At 41.4% G+C, this 26287-nt stretch overlaps 1 protein-coding gene across 6 annotated transcripts in view; it reads right to left on the reverse strand.

The window, feature by feature from the left end:
- Positions 1 to 26287, reverse strand: part of COL4A4 (collagen type IV alpha 4 chain) — a 156814-nt gene that overhangs the window by 18210 nt on the left and 112317 nt on the right. For all 6 annotated transcript variants that reach the window (XM_054479332.2, XM_054479330.2, XM_054479329.2 and 3 more), the window contains 8 exons: positions 23411 to 23518; positions 22492 to 22599; positions 14211 to 14282; positions 12926 to 13054; positions 12723 to 12833; positions 11160 to 11315; positions 8644 to 8751; positions 2794 to 2919 (listed from right to left, as the gene is read on the reverse strand). In XM_054479332.2, the coding sequence (XP_054335307.1) occupies positions 2794 to 2919; positions 8644 to 8751; positions 11160 to 11315; positions 12723 to 12833; positions 12926 to 13054; positions 14211 to 14282; positions 22492 to 22599; positions 23411 to 23518 (918 nt within the window). The remainder of the gene's footprint in view (positions 1 to 2793; positions 2920 to 8643; positions 8752 to 11159; positions 11316 to 12722; positions 12834 to 12925; positions 13055 to 14210; positions 14283 to 22491; positions 22600 to 23410; positions 23519 to 26287) is intronic.

Here is a 26287-nt window from a genome sequence, read left to right on the forward strand (position 1 = left end):
TTCTACTCTTAGCTGAATCTTTAAGGAGTGCATTCATATAATAGTTAGGGCGTCTCAAATTTGAATATGTATGCAACTATTTTGGGGACCTTGTTAAAATGCAGATTCTGATTCTGTAGGTCTGGGGCGGGACCAAAGTTGCTGCTAGTTGCTGGACCAGGACCACAGTTACAGTAGCAAGGATGTTGCTAACTCCTAGATGCCTGGTTATTAGGCCAACCAGCCCAGTCTGTGCTCCTGCCATCTCTCTGTTGAACAATTCTGGCTCCTCAAAGCCCAACCTTTCCTTAAGGCTCTGGTCAAATACCAGCTCTTACTGGGGTCCTAGCAGTCCTGTAGTTCTCCACACTGGAATTAACCTCTCACCATCCCATTCTCCCAATACCCTTGACTTGCAACTCTTTGTTTTGTTTTGTTTTGTTTTAGACAGAGTTTCACTCTTGTTGCCCTGGCTAGAGTGCAGTGGTGCGATCTCAGCTCACTGCAACCTCTGCCTCCTGGGTTCAAGCGATTCTCCTGCCTCAGCCTCCTAAGCAGCTGGGATTACAGGCATCTGCCACCACGCTCAGCTAATTTTGTATTTTAAGTAGAGACGGGGTTTTACCATGTTGGCCAGGCTAGTCTCAAACTCCTGACCTCAGGTGATCTGCCCACCTTGGCCTCCCAGAGTGCTGGGATTACAGGCATGAGCCACAACACCTGGCCTGCAACTCCTTTTTAACATGAATTGTGTAATAATCTACCATTACTTTAACTTATTTATATTCTGCTGGCTATTTCTTTCATGGGATTATGAGACCCTGGAGGGGGAAAACACATCTTACTCATCTTTGTATCACCCACACCACCTAGTAGCATACTTTACAAAGAGTAGAGGGAGTCTGGAAGTACTTACTGAATTGAATTTGCAGAACCCAGTTATAGGTCACATCTTCAACTTGGAAGTTATTTTTTTAAGTTGGAGGGACCCAGCTCTGGATATTGCAAATATATACATAACAAGGCAGCTTGGTTTTAAAATGAGGTTGAGTGACTAGTAATACCGACTGACAGAACTTTATGTATGCAAGGAGTATCAAGAAAGATGAGTTAAACAAAGACTGGCCCAATTCCCAGTTCTCACGGGCCGTTAAAAGAAGTTGCTACAACCAACACCCAATTAACCTGGTGCACAAACACAGATGCAATGCAATAAACACACACAACGAAAACCCAAATTAATTTGAGGAAGGCTCCAGGGCTGTTTTGGTCACCACCTAAGAATGAGTCTGACTCCTGTTGAGAGGAACATCTCTTGGGCACTTAACTTCTTGGTTTTGGGGAACCACAAGTAAAACAAGTGGTACAAAATTCAGTTCTGCTTCCAATTACTGTGTCCCTGAACCAAAAAAGTCCAAATCACGGTGGGGCAGTGGGGGGGGTGAAAGGAGAGAGAACATCTTGGTTCCTCCTTTTCAAAGAATTTGCTCATGAGTTTTCTAGACTCATAGCTACTATCAATGGGTCTAAAGAGAACAGTGAATTCTAGATGCCCAGCCCTGGGTTCCCTAATATCTTTGTAAATTACCCAATGCAGTGGGGATATGTGGAAAGAAAACAAACCATTTGGAGAACACTTTTTTTCTTCTTTTTTTTTTTTTTTTTTTTTTGAGGTGGAGTTTCACTCTTATTGCCCAGACTGGAGTGCAGCTCACTGCAACCTCTGCCTCCCCCGTTCAAGCGATTCTCCTGTCTCAGCATCCCAGGTGGCTGGGATTATAGGTACCCGCCACCAAGCCCTGCTAATTTTTGTACTTTTAGTAAGAGACAAGGTTTCACCATGTTGGCCAGGTTGGTCTCAAACTCCTGACCTCAGGTGATCCACCCGCCTCGGCCTCCCACAGTGCTGGGATTACAGGCGTGAGCCACCGCACCTGGCTGGAGAACACTTTTTAAATGGAGAACACTTTTTAAAAGAATGGTTTCGCTTAAATACTTGAATAAGGATCCTGCAACCCCCGCAGTTACTGAGCAATGCTCTAGGGATTAACCATGTAGTAACTGCCAAAACGTACAGCAAGACCCTATTTTTCCCCATCCCTCCTCTAACAGCTCCTTCTTCCTTCTTGCAGGCTCTGTTTCCACTCCACCAAGCCCCAATTCAATTGTTTTTAATTCAAAATCAAGTAGGCAGCTATTAATGACTGTTAATGGAACATCTACTGTGTTGTGCTAAGAGGTTTCAAAACTCCACATCCAAAAGCTGGCCAAGAATGAAAGATTTAAGTAGGAGTTCCACATAAAAATAGAAAGGATGGGCCAGGTACAGTGGCTCATGCCTGTAATCCCAGCACTTTGGGAGGCCGAGGCGGGTGGATCACGAGGCCAGGAGATGGAGACCATCCTGGCTAACTCGGTGAAACCCCATCTCCACTAGAAATACAAAAAATTAGCTGGGCGTGGTGGTGGGCGCCTGTAGTCCCAGCTACTCGGGAGGCTGAGAAAGGAGAACGGCGTGAACCCGGGAGGCGGAGCTTGCAGTGAGCCAAGATGGCGCCACTGCACTCCAGCCTGGGCAACAGAGTAAGACTCCATCTCAAAAATAAAATAAAATAATAGAAGGGATGTGTGGATCCAGTTAGCCCATGATTGATGTACTTTGGATCAAGGTAGAAACAAATCGCAAAGGGAAAGACATGCTTTCTCCTCACTAGTTGTTTAGGCTCCATATAAAAAGCTACAAAATAAAACACCTAGAATTTCATTTCAGCAATATATCATGAAAATAATGAACAATCAGCATGTGGCTCATACCTGGTCCTGGGGGGCCTCTCATTCCAGGGAGCCCCATGGCTCCTTCTGGTCCTCTCATGCCTGGTGCCCCAGGAAGGCCTGGGATTCGGGGACAGTCATCCACATCTGCAGGTGGCCCTGGTTCACCTGAAATTGGAATCACCGCTTGTGTAATGGATGCACGTGCTTATGAACAAGCTCCTTCTACAGTCTCTGGTTAAAGTTGGACTTCTGACACTATACTGAAATTTAGTACAAATTTAGTACAAAATTCAGTATAAATGTTTGTAAAGATTCAACAATCCAGTATAAGTTCCATGAAGGCAGGAATTTGTCTGATGCCCTGGAGGGTACATGAAAAAATTCCAGAATGTCAGGCTGACCGAATGAGTGAATGGAGTATCAGAGGAAGCAGAAGTATGAAATAGTGAAGGTCGGATGATGCAGCAACATGATAACCCTCACAGGATTGCCCAATCTCTGGGCCATGTTTTACTGGAGTAGCAGCCACAGGTAGCATTGCAAGAGGGACTGGTGGGTTCCTAAAGCTCAGCTTCATGTGTCCCTGAGTCCTTACTCTACACTGCAGCCACATGGGTTTCCATAGTGTCAGTCACTCACATAGAATTTCAGGATTGCTAGAGGCTCAGAAGCAGTGACTTTCAACCTCGAGTGAACGTTGGACTTATTCAGGGGAGTCATGGAAATATACTGATGTCTGGGTCCCACTCCCAGAAATACTGATTTACTTGATAATAGGATGTGGCCTAAGCAGTGTCCTCATCATTGGCTGCAAAATAAACTCAGCTGGTGAGCTTTTCAAAAGTACTTATGAATACTGGGGCCCCATCTAAACTAATTAAATAGGAATTTCTGGGGGTGGGACCTGGGTGTCAGTAGTTTTTGGTTTGTTTGTTTGTTTAACTCCCACGGTGATTCCAGTGTCCATTAGGGCTGAAAAGCACCGTTGGAAAGCTATAATTCTGACTGTAGCACATCAGAATCGTGTCACTAGTTTGTTAGAAACCAGAATTCCTGAGTCAGGCGGTCTGAAGTGGGGGCCATGTACATTTCTAACATGTTCCCAGGGAGGCTGATGGCGTTGATCTGGGAATCTCACTTTGAAAAACACAGGCTGGACATGGTGGCTCACACCTGTAATCCCAGCACTTTGGGAAGCCAAGGTGGGTGGATCACTTGAGATCAGGAGTTTGAGACCAGCCTGGCCAACATGGTGAAACCCCATCTCTACTAAAAAAAAAAAAAAAAAAATAGCTGGGTGTAGTGGCACGTGCCTGTAGTTCCAGCTACTCAGGAGGCTGAGGCAAGAGAATCACTGGAACCCGGGAGATGGAGGTTGCATGAGCCGAGATCGTGCCACTGCACTCCAGCCTGGGTGACAGAGCAAGATTCCGTCTCAAAAAAAAAGAAAAAGAAAAAGAAAAAAGAAAAAAGAAAACCACTATACTAAAGATGTGACATTTTTTTCTTTTACCTTCACATCTTTAAGACATTTTTTCTAAAGCTTCATTCAGTCATCCTGCAAACATTACACAGGGATAAGAAATAATAACACTGAACAATAATGATAACAGCTAAGGCTCACTGAATGCTTTATCATGTATCAGGCCCTGTGCTGAATGCTTTTACTATTAAATCCTCCTGACAAGACTGTGTTATGTGCTACTGTTATGAGAAGGGTACGGACAAGAACACTCAGGCTTGGCCAGGCGCGGTGGCTCATGCCTGTAATTCCAGCACTTTGGGAGGCCAAGATGGACAGATCATAAGGTCAAGAGATTGAGACCATCCTGGCCAACATGGTGAAACCCTGTTTCTACTAAAAATACAAAAATTAGCCGGGCGTGGTGGTGCGCAGTCCCAGCTACTTGGGAGGCTGAGGGAGGAGAATCGCTTGAACCCGGGAGGTGGAGAGTGCAGTGAGCCAAGATCACACCATTGCACTCCAGCCTGGTGACAGAGCAAGACTCTGTTTCAAAAACAAACAAACAAAAAAACACTCAGGCTCAGGCAAATAAGTGACACTTCTGTGGTGACACAGCTTACACATGGCAGAGTCTGGACTGCAATCCAGGGCATTCTGGCTCCAAACCCATGTTCTTAACCACCTCATCAGACTGCATCAGGAACTCTCAATATCTGGGTAACAAATTCTAAGAAATGAAACATATTTTAAAAGGTATCATCTGGCCGGGCATGGTGTTTCACGCCTGTAATCCCAGCACTTTGGGAGGCCGAGGCGGGTGGACTGCCTGAGTTTGGGAGTTCAAGACCAGCCTGGGTAACAGGGCGAAGTCCCATCTCTACTAAAATTACAAGAAATTAGCCAGGTGTGGTGGCACATGCCTGTAATCCCAGCTACCTGGGAGGCTGAGGTAGGAAAACTGCTTGAACCTGGGAGTGCAGTGGTGGGATCTCTAGCCTGGGCAGCAGAGCAAGACTGTCTCCAAAAAAACAAAATAAAAATAAAAGATATCATCTGATTAGCTATGGTGTTCTTCAAATGTATGCAAAAGTGTGAAATAATTTCAGGAACATCAATCATAAAGCAGTAAGAAAATCCTTAACAAAATGTGGCATAACAACAAAATTTTAGTCTCCTAATACTTACCAGGCCTGTGTAAAATGACGTGGAATTCTTATGAGCTATTTGGAATTTAACCCCGTGTAAAATATGGCATAAAACCACAAGCAACACAGGGCCGAATGTATTTTTATAATAAGTACAATTTAATGTAAAACTTGGCTTTTCTACTATGGGTGACTTGAGAGAGATGCATAGAGGCATCTTCTGTTTTCCCTGAGTAATGTCTGGCCCTTCCCAGTGGGAACGGAGTTCAGAAAGTGAGAGCATGTGGCTGGTGCTTCGCATTTAGAATTTTGATGTTCTCTTGAAATGACTTTATACATACAATCAGAGAGACAGGATTGAAAACATCAAATACAGTTTGATTTTTAAATATAAACATTGAAAATACCAGGACTTTTTACATTTTTGATTTTGCTTTTCTTTACTTTTTAATAAGTCAGAAACAGAAAAATAAAAAGGAGGAGCTGAGGCCTCTCTTCTAAAGACCTTAAAAATTATACATGGTATCTGTATTCACAGCAATTTTCATTAGGACTAATAACAGAGGCCTGGAAAGAACAAATGCAGGCATTCACAATTTTTCTTTTTCTCTTTTGAGAAATGCTTTTTATTTTCTTTGAAAACGCCAGGCATAAAATAACACATTGTTTTTGCATCGCAGAGCATTAAGTGAACATTTTCCTTTTAATACACAAAGAAATGTGCTCCTTGAAAATGGACTTCAGGGTGTGATAGGAAAGGCTTGTCACAGCCCCCTACTGGGAGGTGAGGCCCCATTTTTTAATGTTGTATATACCATTTATTTTAGGGATGCTCTATGTATTTATATTGTAGAATTTAAAAAAGGAACTTACATTGGTATGTACTATAGCCTTTGACAGAGAAAGCCCATATACTTCATGCCCAAATTGAAACTATATAAGCTATATAAGCTAAGGATCTACACAGCCTTGACGATAATGAGGCTGAGTGTTAGGATGCTCTAATATGAGGTTACTATATCTGTAACAAGGAAGCAAAGCACTGCAGCTTAATATCCTTACGGCACCCCATCTATAAAAATGTAACAAACTTTAGCTCACACATACAGAGGAAAAAGGACAAGTACAGAAATGACTAGAAACCAGAGTGAGGGAAAAATACCAATTTTATAGCAAAGCTTACCTCTGGGACCTAGAGGGATCCAAAGACAACAAACAAGGCCAGTCCATGATTTTCACAGGGTGGAAAGAGATTTTAAATTTGTGGATTAGGACAAAAATGAAATAGATTGAGAACATACATAATAATTTGAGGCAGCATCAATGACAAGCAGAATGGCAGCATCTTATTTACATAAAAAGTCCACATCAATGTGACTGACAGGAGCAGCTATGATGTAGTAATGGAGTTTTCATCTCTAGAATGACTTGAAATGAAACTCTCTTGAGCAATATAAAATTATAATTGATTTCTTATGGCAAATAGCCCCTAATTTAATGCACGTAGGAATTCTATCCATTTAAAAGCTTCTGAAAATTTCATATTAATTTGCCAAGTATAGGGTATGCATAGAAAGGAAATATGAAAAGAATCAACATATAGGCCAGGCTCAGTGGCTCACGCCTGTAATCCCAGCACTTTGGGAGGCCGAGGCAGGTGGATCACGAGGCCAGGAGATCGAGACCATCCTGGCCAACACGGTGAAACCCCGTCTCTACTAAAAATACAAAAAAATTAGCTGGGCGAGGTGGCAGGCGCCTGTAGTCCCAGCTACTCAGGAGGCTGAGACAGAATGGCATGAACCCAGGAGGCAGAGCTTGCAGTGAGTCGAGATCGCGCCACTGCACTCCAGCCTGGGCGACAAAGCGAGACTCCGTCTCAAAAAAAAAAAAAAAAAAGGAATCAACATATAAGCCCTTGTTCCTCCTGTACTATGATACATCATAAACCAGTGCTATTTATTTATTCTTTGGACTAGAGTGCTAATTTAGGACACTGTGAAATATTCTGAACTGATGCCACATTACCATAATATTGATTTAGGATCTTGAAAGATATTACTTCTGCCCATCTCAAATACGCATGTCTGTTTGCCCCTTCTCTCCCCAACTCTTCCTTGTCGTAATTTGACCCCATGGCTAAAAAGTGTTGCCTATAGAGTTAAACTGAATAGCTTTTTCCCTTCCTAGGAACGAATGGAATTTACAGAAAAAAATTAAATGAAACATCTAGGAAAATCAATGAAAATTCAGGGATCGGAATTGAATATATGATCCTAACAAATAATAATCAAATCAGTCTTTGCCTCTTGCATGAAGGAACACATATTTATTTCCCTTAGAAACAGTCTGTGTGGGCCAAGCACAGTGGCTCACGCCTGTAATCCCAGCACTTTGGGAGGCTGAGGTGGGCTGATCACCTGAGGTCAGGAGTTTGAGGCCAGCCTTGCCAACGTGGTGAAACTCTGTCTCTATTAAAATACAAAAATTAACTAGGTGCAGTGGCACACGCCTGTAATCCTAGCTAGCTACTTGAGTTTGAGTCAGGTGGATCACTTGAACCCAGGAGGCAGAGGCTGCAGTGAGCTGAGATCACACCACTGCACTCCAGCCTGGGTGACAGAGCAAGACTGTCTCAAAAAAAAAAAAAAAAAAAAAAGTGTATATAAAATCAATTCCTTTTTTTTTTTTTGAGTTCATGTCCTTTATAGGGACATGGATGAAGCTGGAAACCATCATTCTCAGCAAACTATCGCAAGGACAAAAAACCAAACACCGCATGTTCTCATTCATAGGTGGGAACTGAACAATGAGAACACTTGGACACAGGAAGGGGAACATCACACACCGGGGCCTGTCGTGGGGTCGGGGGAGGGGGGAGGGATAGCATTAGGAGATATACCTAATGTAAATGATGAGTTAATGGGTGCAGCACACCAACATGGCACATGTATACATATGTAACAAACCTGCACGTTGTGCACATGTACCCTACAACTTAAAGTATAATAAAAAATATATATATATAGAAAAAAAATTTAAAAATAAAGTAAAAAAAAATCAACTCCTAATTTTCAAACTTATTCATTCTGACAATAAATTATTACTTTACCAAACATGAGACTTTGTAGTGTGGCCTGAAAGAAATGTACTCTTAATATAAGAAAAGGGCTTAAATAATAAGAATGTGCTAGTAATTCAGAATATTAACTACTTTCTGAATGATGATCATTTTAGTAAATGTTTAAACAAAATGCTGTATGTAGGTTGGAGGCTCACCTGGAAGACCAGTGGGCCCTTTTCTCCCTGGAGGTCCAGGTAAACCCTTCTCTCCAGGTGGCCCAGGAAATCCATGTGGTCCCTGCGGCCCCGGGAATCCCATTGGTCCTTAAAAAAAAACAAAACATAAAAATGAAGGCACTGGAATGAGACAAGGTAAAAACAATGACAGTTTGAGAGACTGAATTCAGAGATTTACTCCAACAAAACGCAGGGCATAGCTAGCCTGAGAGTCAAGATTAGCCTCGCTTTCCTCTGTGAGGCTTAGACGGGTTGCCTCTTTAGGAAACACATGATCGGCCAAAAGAACTAAGGAAATGGTTCCGTGATCAAGGCAAGACTAAATTACAATGAAAAGAAGTCCTATAACCCTAAACTTTCTCTGGAGACAAAGGACTGGAACTGAAGGGAAAATCAGGAAAGAGCTTTCAATATCCGGGAACAACGTGCCTCCCCAGGCGAGTTCAAACCACTCTCCTCCTCACTCTCTTAGTTTTAGGCACAACAGTTCAGTTCCTCATACGTGATGTTCCTTTACTTCTTCCACATCCATGATGTCTTCCTCATGTTTTAGAGTTAAGACCCAGTCTCACTTTCTCAGGGAAGCCTTTCCTGGAATCCCAACTGAAGTTTAGTTGCTTTTTGATAAGCTCTTCATTCAGGACACTTAACTGGATTTAAACTGACATATCCCTTCATGTGCAAGTCTGTCTTCCATGAAACTATGCTCTTTATAAAAGAAATTATTATTATTATTATTTGCTCCATTACCCAGGCTGGAGTGTAGTGGCACAATCATTGCTCACTGCAGCCTCCAACTCTTGGGTTCCAGGGATCCTCTCACCTCAGCCTCCCAAGTAGCTGGGACTACAGGCACACACCACCATGCCCAGATAATTTTTTAATTTTTTTGTAGAGAGGGGGTCTCACTGTGTTGCCCAGGCTGGTTTTGAACTATACTGGCCTCCAGGGATCCTCACGCCTTGGCCTCCCAAAGTGTTGGGATTATAAGTGTGAACCACTGAGTCAGGTGGAAACTCTGTCCTTATAAGATTAGAAACTCTACTTAAATTTGTTCACTGCTATATTCCTGCAGGTGCCTAACAGATATTTGTCACTGTGTAAGTCATAAAAGGTAAACTGAGGAAACTCACTCTCTTTATAGTAAAGCACTGTTTGGCCTTTATATTCTCTGGACTGGGAGTCAAGAAGCATGATTAGTGGTTCCACCAATATTTCTAACTCCCTGTGTATTCTTATGTAGATCACTGGTATTCATATGGTGTGTTATTTCCTCAGTCCTGAACTTCATGTCCAGGTAGAGATTTATTCCCTAGGGTAACTAAGGAGGAGGAGTGTTAACCAGCCCCTTCCTCCTTCCTCTTGGTGACTAGAGTGTTAGCACGTCAGTCCAATTTTGAAGTTCAATAATTGGAAGCCTACTTACCCGTAGATTTGAGCCACATTCTCTAAAATTGATTTCATTGCTAATATAGATGAACAGGCTTGCTCCATACTGCTGTACAGGCTGTGCACTGCACAATTCCACAGATGCCATTTGCACTATGGGCATGGCAGCCTCACAGTGATTTTTATCTGTGACCTAATCTTTTGCCTTATTTCACACTTGGTTCAGAACTCAGGCAAGGTGCTCGTTATTGGGCTCCTTTTGCAAATTTCAACTGTTGCCTTTCTGATATCCAGCTTCCTTATTTATGAAATAGGGGAGTTAAAATGGATACTCATTAGTCATCTTTTTTCAAAAAAAAGCTTCTTTGAACCTAAAAATTCTCTGAAATTCTGGTGACCAAAAACTGATCTCCCCAAATATTAGCAGTTGGATAAAAATTAATTTAAATAATATTTTAACATCAAATAGTGGGGAAATTCAGTGATTGGGGATATTTGCATGAATATAAAAAAGCAAAGTCAGCAGTCTAAAACTAAGCTGTCCAATACAGAAGCTACTAACCACACACGGCTAGTTAGCACTTGAAATGTGGCCAGTCCAACCTGAGCTGTGCTGTCAGCATGGAACACACATGGGATTTCAAAAGCAGGAAGAAGGAGTGGCTTATTTGCAAAAGGAACTAGGTTTGCACAATCAGCTCAATTATCTTATGTGATAAATGTATATTAATTATATGTTAAAATAAAAATATTTAAATATATTATGTTAAATCACATAAAGTATGAAAGTTCACTTGTTTTTACTTGTTAAAATGTGTCTACTATCTTTTTAAATTGCACATGTGGCTTGCATTACATTTCTACTGTTCAGTTCTGGCCTGGAAGATTATCAAGAGTATTATTAGGGGCTAAAGATGAACCTGTGTTTCTTCCTTTTACTTGTCCAACTTTGACGCAAACTTCAGGACTCTTTAGGGAAATAAGGACATTTTGGAAAGTAGTCACTTTGTTTGCATAGGAAACAGAAATGGCGGCAAAGTACCCAGACCCTCAAGGGCAAGATAACCAAGGTGTTCACATACTACTTAATGGAACAACATTCATACCTTTCTGGCCATCTTTTCCATCGCATCCTGGAAAGCCTTTGTATCCTGGAGGGCCTGGTGGGCCAGGGGGACCTGGTGGCCCTGGTAGACCACAGTCACCTGGCTCCCCTCTCAGAAGGTCAACACTCCCAGGGAGGCCTGGAGGCCCAGGTGCTCCTGACCACAGAGAAGAGACAAAAATATTCTTTTAGTCAAAGACAAATGTGTATACCGGCTGCTTGACAGCTTCTGAAGAAAAACAATGCAATGATTTGCAAGCAAAGAATGAAGAGAATTAGAAGAATAAGAAAGTCAGTGATAACAGAAATGAAATAAAATGGATCATAATACCAAGTTGAGATAGTGTAGATAATGGGTTGGTAACTGTTAGACAAAATGAACCCAAGCAAAACCTTTCTTCCCTTCAAAGTCATTCTTGTTGAAAATATCGTTTTGGGTTTTTGTTTGCATTGCCATCTCACTGCTTTAATAAGATGGATGGATGGATGGATGGATAGGTAGATACATGGTTGGATGGATAGATAAGATAGATGAATGGATGGATGGATAGGTGGATAGATGGTTGGGTGGATAGATAAGATAGATGGATGGATGGATTAATGCATAGATGAATAGAATACCAGACAGATGAATGGATAGATAGATTGGTAGATGGATGGATGGATGGATGGATGGATGGATGGATGGATGGATAGATTGATGGACAGATAGACAGGCATTTGAGGAAATACGTCTGGTGGGAAAGGAATGTTCACTCGATTAAATTTATAATCCTAATGGAAAACAAGTTTCCACAAATAGGAATAAATTGACCCCAATTATATTCCTACTTAGCTTCTGTACTTCTTAGCACACTTTTGAGAGCTTTATTATTTTCAGTGTACAATCCCTAAAATCCTAAAGATTCAAAGATGATGGGCATGTGTCTTTATGGAAGAGTTCTAAGAGCTTGTATGAATACAATTGCCTGCATTTAGCAAGATACCACACGGAGCCACACTCTTCTCCCAACTCCCAACCCAGCTCTAGCCCAAACCTACTTGGTCAGCTTAGTAATGACTTCCAACATCTTTCCTTACCAAAGTTTGTCCCTGTGAAGTGATGAAAGAAACAACATGTACTGTCAGCAGCACATGAAGAGACTGTTTCCTGTGTGCCACAGGCCTGCATCCTGTCACCCTGGGCTAGTGCCAGTGGTTTATGTGACAGTTACTAGAAATCAACAAGGAGGGTGCAATTCCCACTTGCCACCCGCTTCTGAAGACATTTGGTCAGCATCAAGCTGGTGATGAGAAACACTTGCTTGTCAATTTCTACCCTGAAGAGAAGAGGGTCTAACAGAGCTGAAATAGAAGAGAGGGCCAAGTCCTGGTCCTGGATATGGTCCTGAGAGCCCACCACTACCCAAAGTCCCACCCTAACTGTGTCCCACTTATCCACCTGCCAAGCTGATGGGGGGCTGCTTCAGTGCTTCTATTCTGCCACTCTCTGGCAGAATTCCTCCAGAGCCGGCAGCATCTAACAAAGGAAGCACTGCCATCCTTTGTCATGATTCTCTCATACCTCTTGGGCCATCAGGACCAGGAGGTCCCTGATCTCCAGGTGGACCCGGGTCAGGAATGTCCTTAGGAGCTCTTCCTGTGGCACCTGCAGGACCAGGTGGTCCTGATCTCCCTAAGAAGAGACATGTTCACATGTTATCCTCATTGCATTTGGAAGGTTTTGGTTTAGTTATTGAAGGAAGGGCAAAGCATGCTGCAGCTTACCTGGGGGACCTGGGGGACCTTTTTCTCCATAAGGACCTGGAGGAGAGATTCCTGGGCTCCCAGGATCTCCTCTCTCCCCTTTTAGCCCAGGTATTCCCACTGGACCAGGTGGCCCCACATCATGCAAACCTTAATGGGAAAATAGAATTAATACTATATCTTCTCTTTTCTTGTCCCTGTTACAGTGCCTGAAAAGGAACCACTTCCCAATAGCGGCAGAGAAGTGGCTGGTTCTGCAGACACCAACCACTGGTTGCAGTGGTGATCCAAATGTCTGCACCATTTCTCTCTTAGGACCTATCACACTGGTCAGCCATAAGTTTTATTTCTTTTATAGTTATTTTCCAGATTTTAAAAAACAACAACTTAGAGGCAATACCAACACTCCCACCTCTACAATGGAAAGAGTAAAAACAAATGAGATACAATAAGTAATTATGCATAAGTTGCTTTGAAATTTGAGGTGGAAACTAGCATGATTAGAACTATCGTGGAATTTCACACTGGGAAGGAAGGACATCAGTGTTTTCTTGGAAGGCACACACATTTAATCTGACTATTTGGAGGAGCTACTAAAGGAATCTTAAGTGACTATATTACTGGATCTTCCAAACTAGAAAGACTTCACCTCTCTCCAACAATAAATTCAAACCTAGCAGCACAATTCCTGTTCCCCAGGGTCACTCAAATTTGCATGTCAGGTTTCAGCTACTTTGTCTGATCATAAGCGGTTTTTCTGAGAAAGTAACACAACAAATGTGCATTATATTAACAGAACAGGATAAAATACACTTGTCAAAGATTAACCTATTTGTGGTATGAAAATAACAGCAAATTGTGGAGGTAATTTGTTTTAGCAGTGGCCATAAAAGGATGCTATTAGTACTAATTTGAACCATGTGGTCAAACATAGCATTACTATACTTCAAACAATACAAAAATTCTAAAATCTCCAACTATTTACTTGTTAGGATAACATTTTGAAATCTGGCTCCATTAAAGCAATTGTTCAGAGTACTTTTAGTAGACAGAAAATTCCAAGCAATACCAACAAAAGACACTGTTAACCAACCATTCCTTCTTAAATAGGGGTTTCTCAAATGTCCTTTTCATATGTCATTTTCAGCACTAAAAATAGCTCCAATAGTGTGTCTCTAACCTAAGTCAGTTTTTTTAGTTTTGCCTCCAAATCTCGTGAAGTGCAGAAATACCAGGGGAGGGTACCACTTTCTCTCATGAACCACTGACTGAAGCTCAGCCTGTTACGAATCGATTAGGTGCTTACCTGAAGCACCTTTGGTTCCTTTCTGACCCTTCAATCCATGCAAGCCGTTTAGGCCAGGTGATCCGGAGGGACCTGAAACACACCACAGGCCTGTGACCCAAAGGAAGACCAGCCACCGGAACCTACTCTAGCCACAACCGCAGGCACTGCCCAGCAGAGGGCGCGTTGCTGGGGCCAGCAAGCAGCTCTGAGCGTCTGGACTTCATCATCAGGGTGGAAACCCAGGCCCAGGACTATTTAACACATTCATCGGATAAAGATTTTCTGCCAAGACAGCTTAACACAAACATTTCTTTAGTTTTAAAGTACTGCTGTTGGTTTCTTATCCTATCATCACCAGATACGGTCTAGAATTACTGAATCTTGGCATAGGAAGTAACCTTTGATTTTATGACAATAAAATCACCCTAGATGAGGAAAGAGATCAGATGGGAGCAAATCCATGCCTCACACCTCCCAGGCTTGGAGTCACTGCACCCTCCCAGGGGCTGCAGGCTCTGGTTTCTTCAGGATCTACTCATGGAGATGCAGTCAGACGAGAGGACACATGGCATCTGTGGCATGCTGGCAAATGCTTGCCCTGCGATGCTCAGGCCTACATGGCGAGTGTGGCTCCAGCTATTGCTTTGCAGTCACTTCTTTCATAACCATTCTGATGCCTTTCTGCGGAACCTAAGTTTATTTTGCGATGATCACTGAAAACTCCCGTCTCTGTAAATAGACATTACCCCACTGATGCCTGTGCCTTCTCTCAGAACCTTTTGTTTAGTTCTCCAAAGAGCCGTCCACCAGCCTGGCTTGACTGAAGTTGTCACTAAACACTTCCAGTGGAAAATTGTTTTTAAGGTTTTTTATCAACGTATGTTGAGTTGTGTTGAAGTGGTCTGAACGAGAGCCTTTTCAAATGACACTTCTTGATGGCCCTTGGTAAAGTTGGAGGAGGAGAGGGAAGGAAGAAAGCAGGTAAGGAATATATATCGAGCATCTCCAGGGCACTGAGCCATCTGCTGGGTGCCTTCTCACAAGTCCTGTCCCACTGATGGCTATGAGCACTGAAGCTTCTCCCCAGCCTCTGGTCAACCCTGGAAAACTTCCTATCTCATCAGTAGATCCTCCACCCAGTAGCTGTTCTTTCTTATCCAAGACAAGAGGTTCTCAGTGCACAGCCAGCCTGTTTACTTAGTTTAGGGTCACATCTCTCAAAGTTGGGATAAAAATACCATCAGCTTATAAGGTTGAACACAGAAGGTGCCCCTCACCTACCCCCATGATATAGGACCCCCTTGGTTGTTGATGTCCACCCCACACTGTGAAACAATCATGTCTTTGGGTGACTGTCTCCCCTGCTCAAGGGTAAATAAGAGTTCAAGACTAGGTCCTATGGATGTGTTCAATAAATGTTTGTTGAGTGAGTGAATGAAAAAATACAGAACAAGGTGGATGAAGGAGAAAGCTACAAAAAGGAGCAGGGAAGAATTTTTATTTGTATGCCATATCTTTAATAGATTTATAGGACAAATATAATTTACAGAAGTTAGAGGTATCAGTTTGCATATAAATAATTCAAGTGCTAATTATTGTCTATTCATTTTAAGCAAGTCTTCTATGTATTCTTATTAGAAGCTGGCACAGTTAGTTGCTTCCATTCTATTTATCATCAGTACTTGAAACAGACAGTCATTATTCTTTTAAGATCTAAGCTTTAGATTGGTTCAAATGAGCCATATTCTCTTGCACCAAAAAAAAAAAAAAATGGGAATGCATCTTTATTTTCCCTAAAACTCTTATTCCTAACCACTTTTTACAGTTCTGGCTTAGTTTATTCTCCAATCCTCTTCCCTATTTTAAGAGCCAGCCTTTCAAGTTTGCACCAAAAGAACACACAGACCTTCTTTATCTGCCAAATCTGGATATTTATTGCAGTCTATCTGAAATGATAATAAATTTTCGGGGGGACCACTTCACTATTTCCACATGTTTTGATCTCCAGCTTTAGTCACCAAGATTGATGGCTTGGGGACTTGGCTGGGGTGGAATGTCTCTGCTTCTGCCAGCTCTCCATTGTCACATCAACACATCCAGATCCTAGGTTGTCACGGTCCCAGCCTCTCGCCATTGTTGAACTGGCCGACCCTTATCTGACCCAATGTTATCGTTCTAAATTGAATGCAGCTACATCTGAGTAGGGTTGTAAGGGTAATTTTTCCTTTTTACTGAAAGCTTTTTATCAATCCCATCTCTAAATCAGAAAGTTGTTCATGCATAAAATATATACAGTGCAGATGAGAGGCAATTAGGCTAACAAAGCACATTTCTGGGTAATGAGGAATTTTTATTCACCTCTCTGGTTGTCCTCCTGCTAAACAACCATCATTTAAGGCTGCAGCACACTGCACTTTCAGGCTGGGTGCTCTTTCTCTAGTCAGTGAATGTAACCGCCAATCCAGCCGGAATTGTGGCTCCCATCTTTGTTAGCCAGCGAACTCTTTATGACTGCATTCCGACTCTCAGGCTGTATTTTGTTCTAAAGCCTGAAAACATTACTCTACACACCCAAGAGCTTTTATATGGGTTCATACTTTTAACACATAGGGTGACCAACGTGTCCCTGTTTGCCTGGGACTTCTTCCTGGTTTTAGCACTGAAATTTCTACATCCTGAAATACCCACTCAGGCCCAGGCAAAACAGGACAGCTGCTCACCCTAACTTTAAAGCTGATGGGAAGAGAGATCTTTGTGACTATAAGTAATGGTTGAAAAACCTGGAAGATTCTTATTAACAAAGATTCTGAAATAAGATTTAAATATTTTTTGTATCAGCAAATATGTGAGTGCCTACTAAGGGTATAAGATATGGTTCCCTAATGCACAGAGAGTCTGCCCCAAATGTGCCTCCTGGCAGGTGCTGTCAAGATGATGCGGGACAAGTCTGTCCCTGACTTGACAGAACAAACAGGCAATTACATCCAGTGTGGTAAGTGCTGTGGGGGAAGGGCAGGAGGGGAGTAATCTAGTAAAAAAAAAAAAAAAAAGGGGGGGGGGAGAATATTTCCATGATGTTCATAGCTCTAAGGGACATGGCATCTCTTTTCTGAGGAAAGCCATTTCCAGATTCTTTTTTCTTATGAAACGTTTTACTTGCTATCAGTAAATATGGATATGAAATCCATATTCTTTCTAGTTCTTGTCATGCTACAGATAATATTCTTTAGGTTTTCATTATTTCAATCTTATATTACTTTCCAACTAGGAACTGGGTGTTCTCCTTTTAAAGGGCATATGTACTTAAACTTTTAAGTCTAGGAATCAAGCCATTTTATTATTATGATGATGATACTTTAAGTTCTGGGATACATGTACAGAATGTGCAGGTTTTTTACATAGGTATACATGTGCCATGGTGGTTTGCTGCACCCATCAACCCAACATCTGTATTAGGTATTTCTCCTAATGCTATCCCTCCCCTAGCCTCTCACCCACTGACAGGCCCCAGTGTGTGATATTCCTCTCCTTGTGTCCACGTGTTCTCATTGTTTAGCTCCCACTTACGAGTGAGAACATGCGGTGTTTGGTTTTCTGTTCCTGTGTTAGTTTGCTGAGAATGATGGTTTTCAGCTTCATCCATGTCCCTGCAAAGGACATGAACTCATCCTTTTTTATGGCTGCATAGTATTCCATGGTGTACATGTGCCACATTTTCTTTATCCAGTCTATCATTGATGGGCATTTGGGTTGGTTCCAAGTCTTTGCTATTGTGAACAGTGCTGCAATAAACATACATTTGCATAGGTCTTTATAGTAGAATGATTTATAATCCTTTGGGTATAAACCCAGTAATGGGATCACTGGGTGAAATGGAATTTCTGGTTCTAGATCCTTGAGGAATCGCCACACTGTCTTCCACAATGGTTGAGCTAATTTACACTCCCGCCAACAGTGTAAAAGCATTCCTATTTCTCCACATCCTCTCCAGCATCTGTTGTTTCCTGACTTTTTAATGATTGCCATTCTAACTGGTGTGAGATGGTATCTCACTGTGGTTTCGATTTGTATTTCTCTAATGACCACTGATGATGAGCTTTTTTTCATATGTTTGTTGGCCGCATAAATGTCTTTTTTTGAGAAATTTCTGTTTATATCCTTCGCCCACTTTTTGATGGGGTTGTTTCTTTCTTGTAAATTTGTTTGAATTCCTTGTAGATTGTCAGATGGATAGACTGTGAAAATTTTCTCCCATTGTGTAGGTTGCCTGTTCACTCTGTTGACAGTTTCTTTGCTGTGCAGAAGCTCTTTAGTTTAATTAGATCCCATTTGTCAATTGTGGCTTTTGTTGCCACTGCTTTAGGTGTTTTAGTCATGAAGTCTTTGCCCATGCCTATGTCCTGAATGGTACTGTCTAGGTTTTCTTCTAGGGTTTTTACAGTTTTAGGTCTTATGTTTAAGTGTTTAATCCATCTTGAGTTAATTTTTGTATAAGGTGTAAGGAAAGGGTCCAGTTTCAGTATTCTGCATATGGCTAGCCAGTTTTTCCAGCACCATTTATTAAATAGGGAACCCTTTCCCCATTGCTTGTTTTTGTCAGGTTTGTGGAAGATCAGATGGTTGTGGATGTGTGGAATTATTTCTGAGGCCTCTGTTTTGTTCCATTGGTCAAGATATCTGTTTTGGTACCAGTACCAAGCTGTTATGGTTACTGTAGCCTTGTAGTATAGTTTGAAATCAGGTAGCCTGATGCCTCTGGCTTTATTCTTTTTGTTTAGGATTGTCTTGGCTATGCAGGCTCTTTTTTGGTTCCATTTGAAATTTAAAGTAGTTTTTTGTAATTCTGTGAAGAAAGTCAATGGTAGCTGGAATCAAGCCATTTTTAGCATATGTTTAAGTTAAAGTTTAAATCTGATTGAACACAAGCAGGACGCAAAATCCATATGGCCTGTTCTAGCAGAGCAAACAGCTTTGAGTTCAGCAGCTGGTTTGTTCAAACAAGATAATCAGTCCCCTTGACTTAGTTAGAACATACTGCAAATATTTAGTTTCTCAGTTCAAAGTGTTTCTGCTGGAGTGTGGTTCATTTTTATATCAGCATGATAAGCTGCAACAATGAATTTATACTGCAGATGTTTTAACTTTTCGGAATGTATTTCACTGTTTTGTTTTGTGTTGTGGTTTTTAAAGACCAGTTGTTCTCTGAGCTGTTTGAAGTGAAACAGTGTCACTGTATGGTGATGGAGCACCACTGCAACATCTGTCTGTAGGTGGTATGAACATGCGAAGTAATATGTTCATTTCCTCACCTTCTCTTTTTAACACACTATTTCATAGCACAGAATTATGATGTGATTGGAGATTAATTTTGGGGTGATTTTGTTATGGATCAAATTTATTAGCTATTTGTTTTGTTTTGTTTTGTTTTGTTTTGTTTGAGATGGAGTCTTGCTCTGTCGCCCAGGCTGGAGTTCAGTGGTGCAATCTCAGTTCACTGCAACCTCCGCTTCCTGGGTTCTAGTGATTCTTCTGCCTCAGCTTCCCGAGTAGCTGGGACTACAGGCACCCGCCATCACGCCCACCTAATCTTTGTATTTTTTTTAGTACAGATGGGGTTTCGCTATATGTTGGCCAGGCTAGTCTCGAACTCCTGACCTCAGCTGATCTGCCTGCCTCAGCCTCCCACAGTGCTGTGATTACAGGCATTAGCCACCACGCCGGCCAGCTATTAGTTTTGTAATAGCATGCCATACTGAAGTTATGTGATAAATGCAAACAAATTCAAGGGAAAGAAGAATCAACAACAGTGGCATGAGCCCTGTCATTTTGACCAAATTGGGTGTATGTTGTTAAGCCACCAAGACACTTAAAAATCCTTGCTGTGTTACTGAACTGGGAGGGTAGGAAGAAGTGAAAATGCAGTAGGAGTGGTTAATGATGACAAATGTTTTCTTTTGGTTCTTTATCAACTGTCTTCCAGACACAAAAAAGTGTCAAAGAATACGCCATGGAGGCTGTAGAGATGGTCAGAGACAGGAAATGGCCACAATCACCACAGAAACTTTCAAAATAACAGAATGATCATTTTGCCTGAAATCCTAAATTTATCATGAATTGCTGGAATTCACATTACTCAAAGTGTCAATGAAGATGGAGAACAGTACAAAGATGTCTTGTGAAGGGAACTTTTCCTATCAAGTTATGTGATTGCATGAAAATACATGCGTATACCAACTCTTCAACATAAATGGCTCCTGTCTCCACAGAATTGCACCAAGTAATACCTATCACACTATAACTTCTGGAAAATTAGAATTATTTCAAAGCCATCCAATGAGTGAAGAGGGCAAAGTGTGGGAAAATCGTATTTGAATTTTCAAAACAATAAAAGGATTAACCCCGGAAGAAGGGGTTTCCAACTCAGTACCTTCCGAAAGGAGGTACTTTTTATTTTACCAGGATTTCGTATATGTATGAGTCAATGAGCAAAGGCAGGTGGAAGGAGAAGGGAAGAAGAAATAGAGGAAACCTGGTTACAAGACTCTACCAAGTAAGCTGGAACCACCAGCTGTTGGTTCAGATAAGGACTGCAACCTCATAGCTACTAGCTCAGATATTCATTCTCCTATTTGTCCATTCATTCATACCACCAACCAATATACTTGTTATTGACTGGGTCTCAAGGGTATATGAAATGTCCTCGCTTTTTAAAAAATCATACTACATTTGATGAGAAAAACCTCCAAACAAATGTGATACAACGTAAGGGTTATGCTAAAGATAAGCCCAAAAATACCCATAGAAAAAATACTTTTTCTTTTTTTTTTTTGAGATGGAGTCTTACTCTGTTGCCTAGGCTGGAGTGCAATGGCATGATATTGGCTCACTGCAAACTCCACCTTCCAGGTTCAAGCAATTCTCCTGCCTCAGCTTCCCGAGGAGATGGGATTACAGGTATGCACCACCACACAGCAAATTTTTATATTTTTAGTAGAGATGGGGTTTCACCATGTTGGCCAGGCTGGTCTCGAACTACTGACCTCAAGTGATCCGCCCATCTCAGCCTCCCAAAACGCTGGGATTACAGGCGTGAGCCACCACACCCGGCCAAAAAAGTACTTTTTCTAAAGCAGAAGAAATGGACTGAAGAGGGATTGATACCATGGATGAATGTGAGGGCATAAAGATTTGTTAATGACAAGTATTTTATATTATATTGTATTGCATTATATTATATTACAACCAGACTTTTATAACCAGTCCACTATTGCCTTTAGAGACCAAGAAATTCAACCCAGAAAAAATTATTCTTGATCGAACAGAGATGATGAACACTAATTACTCTATATCTGTAGCACCTTATTGTTTTCTCTTCCACTTATCATGATCAGTAAATATATATTCATTTCCATATATATTATTAATGTCTTTCTCTCCTGCCTTACTGTCACAGCTCCATGAGGGCATGAAGCAGGTCTATTTTCTTCAAAACTGTGCACCCAGCATCTAGCACAGAATCTAGGACATAGTAGGAGCTTAACCATAGGTGAAGAGAATACATGAATAATGGGCCTGAACATCATAAAAATCATTTGGCTAAATGCCTTCAGAAATAAGATGGTAGCAACCGGGTGCTCACATCCGAGCACTTTGGGAGGCCAAGGCGGGTGGATCATTTGAGGTCAGGAGTTTGAGACCAGCCTGGCCAACATGGTGAAACCCTGTCTCCACTAAAAAATACAAAAATTAGCCAGGCATGGTGGTGCGCACCTGTAATCCCGGCTACTTGGGAGGCTAAGGCAGGAGAATTGCTTGAACCTGGGAGGTGGAGGTTGCAGTGAGCTGAGATCGCGCCACTGTACTCCAGCCTGGGTGACAGAGCAAGACACCATCAAAAAAAAGAAAAAAGAAAAAAGAAAAGGAAGCAAGAAAGAAAGAGAGAAAGAGAGAGAGGAAGAGAGAACGAGAGAAAGAAAGAACAGAAAGGAAGGAAGGAAGGAAGGAAGGAAGGAAGGAAGGAAGGAAGGAAGGAAGGAAGGAAGGAAGGAAGGAAGGGAAAGAAAGAAAAAGAAAGAAAATGGTAGCACTACCATTCTCCCTGGTAGAAGGCAGTTCAGCTGGCTGTATGGGCACTACCTGCAGCCCTGGCTAAGGAAGAGTAGGAAGATGCTAATGGCACCTACGGAAAAGAGTGGTATGACCAAGAGCAGGGTCACTCACTGGTACAGGAAAAAAACACCATCAATTTGCCCTCACTGGGCTGCATCTTTCTTGTGGGATGGGCTTCCTTTTGACTTACCTTTTATTCCCGGAGGACCTGGTATCCCTGGATCCCCCTGGAGGCCTCTTGGCCCAGGGTCTCCCATTTCTCCTGGCTGTCCCCTCAGCCCAGGCATCCCCTGATCACCTGAGGATGACAGGGAAGTTTTGCAGATGGCCAGATAATAAATGAGTTACATTCACTGTGAAAGTCATCTATGTTCTTAATATATGGGTCTCATTACTTTTTCTTCCTATTTATCTTAACTCTAGGGAGAAAAATACATTTAAATTCAGGAGGAGAAAATACACTTCCAAATGAATGAAGTTGCCAATTGTAGTTTTAAACTTTCTCTTTTTTTTCTGAATTGGCAGGAGAAGTATCCACTAAAATACTGTGCTGTAAGTGTGACATCTGCCTTAGGTCTAAAGGAGGAGAAAACAAACAAACAAACAAACAAACAAAACAGCATTGTGAATGGCAAGGGAAATGCAAAGGGCTAGAAAGGAGCTGCTATCTGGGCCAGGCACAGTGGCTCATGCCTGTAATCCCGGCACTTTGGGAGGCTGAGACAGCCTCCCTGAGGCCAGGAGTTTGAGGCTACAGTGAGCTATGATTGTGCCACCATACTCCAGCCTTGTTAATAGAGTGAGGCCCTCTGTCTCTAAAAAAATAAAAACTAAAAAGAAAGGAGTTGCTACCTATCTGACCATTCCTTTGTGTCTGGTGCCATGCTAGGCACTTTACAGGTGCTGTCTTAATCTACTCCAAGTCACTCAGTGAAACCCACTAGCTTATAGGTGAGGCATAGGTGAGCTTAAGTGACCTATCCAAAGTCACAGGTCTGGGAAATGGCAGAGCCATATCTGAATTTAGGTCTAATTAAAGACTGGTTGTTTCTGAAACACTCTGAGACAGAAGAGTGCTCAGGAAGTCTCCAGATTTCCTTTCAAGGTACCTGGGCACCCTGGTGGTCCAGAGGAGCCAGGTGGCCCTGGCCTTCCGGGTGATCCTCTGGGCCCTTGAATGCCAGGCAAGCCCTGCTCTCCGGATGCTCCAAAATGCCCTAAAGAAGGAAAGATCAAACATCTGAGTTGCTGTTTGAGACAGTGAATCTGTAAAATCACCAAGTTCAGCCCACCCTATTCTTTTCTATCCTTACTTTTTTGGTTTTAAATAGTTTCTATTGGAAAGGAAAATAACATTAAGGAAAAATTGATAACAAAATGCCCATAATCCCACCAGTTTAACACAATTCTCCATATGTACATACATGTACAGATAATACCCACAATTTTATATTCTGATTTTTAAAATTAGTGTTGTATCATAAGTAATTTTCCAAGTTTATATTGGTTTTCCTAATTATCATTTTTCAGTAAATGGCCAACAGCTTTTTGAGTCAATCTTAATTAAATTAACTAATTCAATTTTCTTTTACTATTGGCCATTTAAGTTATCTCTCACTCTGCTGTTATCCATAATGCTCTTTATACATCTCTTGTCAATTTTTTTCTCCTATTAAATTATTTCCTTAGGAAAAGTTCCTAGGAGTAGAATTTCTGGATAAATAGCATGATATTTTGGTATTTTCAAATGCATTTTAAATGCTGAAGTATTTTAAAGTACATCACACCGTAGTGTAACTCCATCCCTAAATACTTCAGGAGGTAAGAAGTCTGAAAAATAAGAATGTTTTTCTACATTGCCAAAATAACATTTTCACAGCCAAGAAAATTAATAGCAAATTCCTAATACCATCAAACATTCATCCTATACTTGAATCCCCCCAATTCTCCCCTTAACGTCCTTCACAGTTGGTTTGTCCACACCACGTTCCACCCCAGAATCACCCATGACATCTAATGGACAGGTCTCTTCAATTTCTAAAAATTTAAAACTGTCCTTTTCTTATGACAGTGACTTGCTGCAGAGCACAATTCAGTTCTTCTCTAGTTTTCTAGAACAGACCATTCAACATTTGTTTCTTGATACAGGTTGCCAGTAGTTTGGAGTAAGTGCTGCACTGACTCACACCACCATCTGGAACCCACCCACACAGCTCCAAGAGCATGCCGTGTTCTTACTGAGGACATTTTAGTTTGTTGGCCTCTTTTCTTGCTAATTTATTAAAGATAAAATGATATTTCAGACACTTGAAATTACATTTCTTTGATTACTAAAGAGGATGACTGTTTCCCCATGTGTTTATTTACAATGTATGAGTTTAATGCATGTTTATGGGATAAACCAATAGTGTGTGCTGAAAATCAATGGTTGAATCTGCACATAAAATATATGTCTCTGTATTTACAAACCATGCTGGGGGGGGCTACAGTCATCATTTATTATAGCACACAGGAAACAAGCTTTTGTTAGTCTGTACCTGTTCCCTGATTGAATTTAACATCTATTAGTCTCACTATGTATTATCTTATTTATCCTGAAAACATTCCTACAGTAAAGTAGCATTATTCTCATCTACAAATGAAAACACTGAAATATTAAAAAAATCTTGTCTCCCAAATTTTGTGGGGTTGTGTTAAGAACAGAACTTCTGAGTTAATTTGCACTATATTTTCTCTCTGAATAGAGTGCAGAGTAGGTAGAACTGAACCCAGGATAATCACATATAATCCCAAGACCAGCTGCAGATCCATGCCTTCTCATGATGCTCATTCAAGTTCAATGCAGCTTTCTCCAGTCAATGGAAATAGTGTATTAAGTAAACTCTGTGCTGGTGAATAACATATAATATAATTTAAAATTTCTAAGCTGAGGCCATGGCATATGGGAAAGGGGCCAATTTAAATGGTGGCAACCACAGGAGAACAGGCAAATTCGGCCAAGGCAAACTTTCTGAAAAAGTCAGCCTAAGTGTAAAATCACTCAGGTTTACGATTTTTAACTAAAAATACTAGGTAACATCACAGGCCCCCATTTTGGACTACCCTGAGCTTATAAAATCTTCCTATCTTTGGGGTTTACATAAAAATACCAGTAAGTATGGGAAAATGTCTTCATGTTTTGCTGACTGATGATGATGATGATGACAATGATGATCATTGCACTTTATATTTGTATAGTTATTTTCAGTTTCAGTTTCTTTCATTTGATCCTCAGGACAATCCTGCAGCATGCACAGGGCCAGTTTACAGGTGAGGAAACTACGCTCAGAGAAGATACTCTCAGCTTACCCAAGACCACAAGTGAAGTAATAATGGAGGTTGACTTTGAGCCACTGATTTTTCCCTTCTGAGGATTCTCACTTTGATATCTGTAATGAACTCCCATAATGCTGACCTCAAAACTATTTTCCCCATCAAATGTATACTTCAGTTATACCGTTCAGTTAAAATATTATACTATCTAGGCTGGGCACAGTGCCTCACACCTGTAATCCAAGCACTTTGGGAAGCCAAGGCAGGCAGATCACTTGAGGCCAGGAGTTTGAGACCAGCCTGGCCAACGTGACGAAACTCTGTCTCTACCAAAAATACAAAAATCAGCTGGTGTGGTGGTGCACACCTGTAGTCCCAGCTACTTGGGAGGCTAAGATTGGAGAATTGCTTGAACCCGGAAGGTGGAGGTTGCAGTGAGCCAAGATCATGCCACTCCACTCCAGCCTGAGTGAAACAGCAAGACTCCATCTGAAAAAAAAAATACATATATACATATATATACGCTATCTAAATATATTTGTTCATGTCAGAGGTGAAAGACCCATAGGAAAGAGTGGGAAGAAGGTGGGAAAGGTAGTTTGTGCCACTGTATTAACTTGTTTTTGTTAGACTTCCATTTTAGTAATCCTACAGTATAAAAACAAAGAAAATAA

Source organism: Pongo pygmaeus, chromosome 11 (assembly GCF_028885625.2).
Source record: "Pongo pygmaeus isolate AG05252 chromosome 11, NHGRI_mPonPyg2-v2.0_pri, whole genome shotgun sequence".
Taxonomy (NCBI): domain Eukaryota; kingdom Metazoa; phylum Chordata; class Mammalia; order Primates; family Hominidae; genus Pongo; species Pongo pygmaeus.